General features: G+C 45.0%; 1 protein-coding gene across 1 annotated transcript in view; it reads left to right on the top strand.

The window, feature by feature from the left end:
* The first annotated feature begins 5687 nt into the window (after positions 1 to 5687).
* Positions 5688 to 6000, top strand: part of SLC5A1 (solute carrier family 5 member 1) — a 51999-nt gene continuing 51686 nt past the window's right edge. The window contains exon 1 of the mRNA XM_029233496.1: positions 5688 to 5939. Within this exon, the coding sequence (XP_029089329.1) occupies positions 5805 to 5939 (135 nt within the window). The 5' untranslated portion in view covers positions 5688 to 5804. The remainder of the gene's footprint in view (positions 5940 to 6000) is intronic.

Raw genomic sequence — 6000 nt, 5'->3', positions numbered from 1 at the left:
TTGAGATCACTACTACATATCAATATACAAGAGCTTTTTAATTAATTAATTAATTTAATAAATTAATTAATTAATTTATTTTTGGCTGTGTTGGGTCTTCGTCGCTGCGTGCAGGCTTTCTCTAGTTGCAGTAAGCGGGGGCTACTCTTTGTTGCAGTGCACAGGCTTCTCATTGCGGTGGCTTCTCTTGTCGAGCATGGGTTCTAGGCACGCAGGCTTCAGTAGTTGTGGTGTGTGGGCTCAGTAGTTGTGGCTCGCGGGCTCTAGAGCGCAGGCTCAGTAGTTGTGGTGCACGGGCTTAGTTGCCTCACGGCATGTGGGATCTTACTGGACCAGGGAATGAACCTGTGTCGCCTGCATTGGCAGGCAGATTCTTAACCACTGTGCCACCAGGGAAGTCCCTCTTTTTTATTTTTAATGGCTGCATATTATTATTCCACTAAGTGGATAAACTGTAATATATTTAACCAGTCCTTTATGGATGGATTTAGGTTGCTTCTAATCTTTGCCCGTTACAAATACTGCTGCAATAAATAACTTAGAACATAGGTCATTTGCCCTTATGTAAGCCTATCTGTAGCAAAAATTCTTAGGAAAAAAATGTTAGGTCAAAGGGTATGTGAATATATAATTTTTAAATAGATTTTATTTTTTTAGAGCACTTTTAGGTTCACAGCAAAATTGAGCTGGAAGTACTGAGTTACCATATCCCCTCCATGCACAGCCTCTGTCACTGTCAACATTCTGCACCAGAATGGTACATTTGTTAGAATCAATTAATCTACATTGATACCTCATTATCATCCAAAGTCCATAGTTCACATTAGGGCTCACTCTTGGCATTGCACATTCTATGAGTTTTGATAAATAGATAATGACATGTATCTACAACTAGAGTATCATACAGAATAATTTCACTGCCTTAAAAATTATCTGTATTCTTCTATTCATCTCCCTTTGCTGTCTAAACCCTGGCAATCACTGATCTTTTTTTACTGTTTCCATAGTTTTGCCTTTTCCAGAATGTCATATAGTTGAAATTACACAGTACATAGCCTTTTCAGATTGACTTCTTTTACTCATTAATATACATTTAACATTCCTCCATGTCTTTTCTTGGCTTGATAGAATATTTGTTTTTATCACTGAATAATATTGCATTGTTTGGATGTACCACTTACTAAAGGACATTTTGGTTGTTTCCAAGTTTTAGCAATCATGCTATAAATATCCGTGTGCAGGTTTGTGTGCAAACATGTTTTCACCTCCTTTGGGTAAATACCTAGGAGCACAGTTGCTGGATTGTATGGTAGGACTATGTTTGGTTTTGTAAGAAACTGCCAAACTATCATCCAAAGTGGGTGCACCAATTTACATTCTCACCAGCAATGAATGAGAGTTTCTGTTGTTCCACATTCTTGTCAGCATTTGGTGTTGTCAGTGTTTCGGATTTTGGTCATATCGTTAGGTGTGTCGTGGTATCTCATTGTTTTAATTTGCAATTCTCCAATGACATATGATGTTGAGCATCTTTTCATATGCTTATATGTATGTCAGAAGATATATCTGTATATTTGAACAGGTGTCTGTTGAGACCTTTTGCCCATTTTCAAATCGAGTTGTTCATTTTCTTATTGTTAAGTTTTAAAAGTTCTTTGTATAGGTTTGGTTAACAGTTCTTTATCAGATGTGTCTTTTACAAATATCGTCTCCCAGTCTGTGACTTGTGTCCTCATTCTCTTGATATAATTTTGATAGATGTTCTCAAATTACTCTGTTAAAGTTGGTACCAATTTATACTTTCACCTGTAATGTGTGAGAGTAAATGTTTCCTCTATGACTCAATGTATTATCAATTTATTTGTGATTTTTTTCCAGTCTGATAGGTAAAAAATAGTATCTTACTGTAGTTTTAATTTCCATGTACTTTATTAGAGACTGGGTATCTTTTAGTATGTTTATGTGCCATCTGTATTTTCTTTTTTTAAAAAAAATTTATTTTTGGTTGCGTTGGGTCTTCGTTGTTGTATGCAGGCTTTCTCTAGTTGCAGTGAGCAGGGGCTACTCTTCATTGTGGTGCGTGGGCTTCTCATTGTGGTGGCTTTTCTTGTTGCAGAGCATGGGCTCTAGGCACGCAGGCTTCAGTAGTTGTGGTGCGCAGGCTCAGTAGTTGTGGCTCACGGGCTTTGCTGCTGTGTGGCATGTGGGATCTTTCCGCACCAGGGCTCGAACCCGTGTCCCCTGCATTGGCAGGCAGATTTTTAACCCCTGCGCCACCAGGAAAATCCTGTATTTTCTTTTATATGAACTGTTTGTATTTTTTGTTCATTTTTCTGTTAGGATTGGTTCTTACATTGCTGTGGATGGTGAGACTAAGGATAAACAAATCCTATGGGCCAGTTTAGAGCGGAGCTCAGTATTCTCAAAAATATCCTCTCTATACTCTTCATTTTTGCCCAGTTCTTTGCATCTTGGATCCATTCACTGCCAGCATCATCTGTGGCTCAAGGTCCTGAATTTTCAGTGACTCTGTTTCTGCTGTTTTGACTGATGTTATGGTTGTTCCACATTTGATACTGAGTGTGAGTTTCACCCAACTTGAATACTCCCTTCCTTCCTAGGATTACCACTCTGGGAAATCCCATTCTTCTTAGTCAGCAATACCTTAAGGTCTTGTAAATATATAATCCTTTTACTGATAACATGCCAACTGTGATCATGAAATAGCACAGTTACTCATCTTTATAAGTATTTTGAAATTCCCTTTAACTCAATCCTACTGCCATTGTTACAATGGGGTCACTGTTATGTCACAGTATCTCTGATGTCCAGTGTGTCATGCAGGTAGGAAGTGTGACATACAGGACAGGAAACAGATCTAGTTCAGTTTGGAGCTCTTTCACTTATCTATCAATCCATCTATCACCCATCAATCCACCCATCCATCCACTGTTCATCCATCCATCCATCTGTCCATCCATCCATCCACCCACCCATCCTGTGATTGCTCTTATTTGAAAGAGGATCAAAAAATACCTCCACACCCATGTCCATAGCAGCATTTGTCACAATGGCTGAAAGGTGAAAGCAACCCAAATGTCCATTAGTGAATGAATGGATAAACAAAATGTGGTCTATTTACATAATGGAATGATTCAGCCTTTAAAAGGAAGGATATTCTTTTTAAAATGTGGTCTATTTACATAATGGAATGATTCAGCCTTTAAAAGGAAGGATATTCTTTTTAAAACATCTTTATTGGAGTATAATTGCTTTACAGTGGTGTGTTAGTTTCTGCTTCCGCTTTATAACAAAGTGAATCGGCTATACATATATGTATATCCTCATATCTCCTCCCTCTTGCGTCTCCCTCGCATTCTCACTATCCCAGCCCTCTAAGTAGTCACAAAGCATCGAGCTGATCTCCCTGTGCTATGCGGCTGCTTCCCACTAGCTATCTATTTTACATTTGGTAGTGTATATAAGTCCATGCCACTCTCTCACTTGGTCCCAGCTTACCCTTCCCCCTCCCTATATCCTCAAGTCCATTCTCTATGTCTGCGTCTTTATTCCTCTCCTGCCCCTAGGTTCTTCCTAACCTTTTTTTTTTATATTCTATATATCTGTGTTAGCATATAGTATTTGTTTTTCTCTTTCTGACTTACTTTACTCTCTAGGACAGACTCTAGGTCCATCCACCTCACTACAAATAACTCAATTTCGTTTTTTTAATGGATGAGTAATATTCCACTGTATATATGTGCCACATCTTCTTTATCCATTCATCTGTCGATGGACACTTAGATTGCTTCCATGTCCTGGTTATTGTAAATAGAGCTGCAATGAACATTGTGGTACATGATTTGTCTCATCTTTGATGATGGTCTGTTTCCCCTACTGGGCTGGAAGCCCTGTGAGGAAGGTAAGAGCCCTGTGAGTCTTGTTCACAGCTGTATCCCTAGAGTCATCGCACATGACCTGGCACATAGAAGGCGCTCTTTTGTTGTAAGAGTGAATGAATGAATGAATGCCTTTTATGGTCTCTCCTTGGCTGCCACCCATCCCTTTCCTTCTCTGGCCACCTATGTTCTGCTGTCCTAGAAAGATCAAAGAACAGCTTGGTCCCTCCTCTGAGGTCCTTTAGCACTTCCAAGCCTTCCTCCCACTCACGCTTTGGATTTGCTCATTTCCACAGACTTCACTTTTAGAACCGGGCATGGGCTGGCAGCCTGCAGCTGGTGGTTAAAGCTGTGGGTGGGCTCACTCCCAGACCAGACTGGAAGTTCCCTGAGGGCAGGGACTCTGCTTGGCACAGAGTCAGGTGAAAAAGCTTTGCTGAATGTGGGAACCAATGGACACAGATGGAAGGCAAGCTGCTCCAAGCTGTGGCTGACTGCTGAGCTCTAGGTCATGGGAGGCATCCATGGTGAAGAGCCCCTGCTTCCAAGATCCTCAAATGGGGAATTTCTTCTTCCTGTGGGAAGGTGTTATGATGGGCCCTTATACAGTTTACAGTCCTGGGGGATGGATGGGGGAAGTGGGGACAAACAAGCACTGAAGAGGCAGGAGGGCAGTGGCCCTCAGAGGCAGCAAGGTGCAAAGGAATGGGCTGCTTGACTTTAAGTAGTGGATGGATGTCTGGTGGTGCGGGAGGGCCTGAGGCAGAATAGCATCCTGGCGGGTTTGGATGGTCCTTCCCCCTCCCTCACCTCATCACCTAGCAAGGGTCCCCTCTCCAAAGTGGCTGCTCAGGGGCCTCCAGCGCCAGCCGCTGAGAGCATCCCAACCCTCCTCTGAACTAGGCCTGCCTTGGTCTGGGCTGCATGGTCACCTCTGTCACTGGCTCACTATGTGACCTTTGGTGAGTTGTGCCTCTTCTCACAGTCATCTCTGTTCTGAGCCTTGACTTCCAAATTAGACATGTGTTTCCAGATGGGTAGGCTGAGCCCCCAGAAAGGGCTAGGGTTTGATGAGTTCCTTGGAAGGGATTCTGTAGTATCTTTCCTCCCTCCCACCTGCCTTGGAAGGGCCCCAAATAACATTACTGGGTGAGGCACAGGGCAAGGAAATAGCTCCCAGGGGGATCCTTTTCCCCAGTCTCAGTTCCTTCTTCCTTACAGCTGGGGTAACAGTGCCCCTGGGTGCTGCAGGCTGTAGAGGGAGAGGCAGAAAGATGGATGGGTGAGTGGTCATCCCACTCACCCATGAGTGGCCAAGATACTGCCATCATGCTGAATTTTCTTCCAGCAACATCCAGCAACTTCTGGTTCTCACCAGAATGTTCTCCATGGAGACCAAGAACTTGGCTGATTCCTGGAACAGTCCCGCACTCATTTTACACATGGAGAAGCCAGGTCCACAGAGAACACAAGACTGGTCCAACAGCAGGTGGCAGGTGATCTGAAGCTTCTAGGCCCCCAGCACCAGGAAGCCTGGCTCATCAATGGAGCCGCTGGAGCCCTGGCCTGGGTGTTGCCACACAGCAGCCCAGGCGAGGCTGCCCCGTGCCCGGTGCCGGTGCGGAAGCACAGTGGGCCTTTGTGCTAGGAGGGCACCACCCCCTGGCCGGCCCCACCCACCTTGAGGGAGAGTGCTTATCTACCCGCCCACCTCCCCGCCAAAGCTCTGCCAGCTCCTCCTCGTTGTGCACTCAGAGCTGCTCCCCGACGGCGCAGCGCTGGGGCTCCTGCAAGACAGCACTGCTGCCAGACTTCACGGGTCCCCTCCCCGGGACTGATCATTAACCCGGAGACCATATAAGGAGCGAGCGGCCTGGTCTGGAGGGACGCATTGCGGCCGCCGTCATGGACAGTAGCACCTGGAGCCCCGCGACCACTGCCACTGCCGAGCCCCTCAAGGCCTACGAGCGCATCCGCAATGCGGCCGACATCTCTGTCATCGTTGTCTACTTCGTGGTGGTGATGGCTGTCGGGCTGTGGGTATGTAGGGGTACTGAAACGCGGGCTGAGGGGGCAAGGGCCAAGGGGAGGGAGGAGGGGG

Source organism: Monodon monoceros, unplaced genomic scaffold (assembly GCF_005190385.1).
Source record: "Monodon monoceros isolate NGI ecotype Baffin Bay Population unplaced genomic scaffold, NGI_Narwhal_1 Super_Scaffold_1, whole genome shotgun sequence".
Lineage (NCBI taxonomy): Eukaryota > Metazoa > Chordata > Mammalia > Artiodactyla > Monodontidae > Monodon > Monodon monoceros.
Note: the sequence above shows the minus strand (reverse complement) of the source record. Positions and strands in the feature narration are given on the sequence as shown.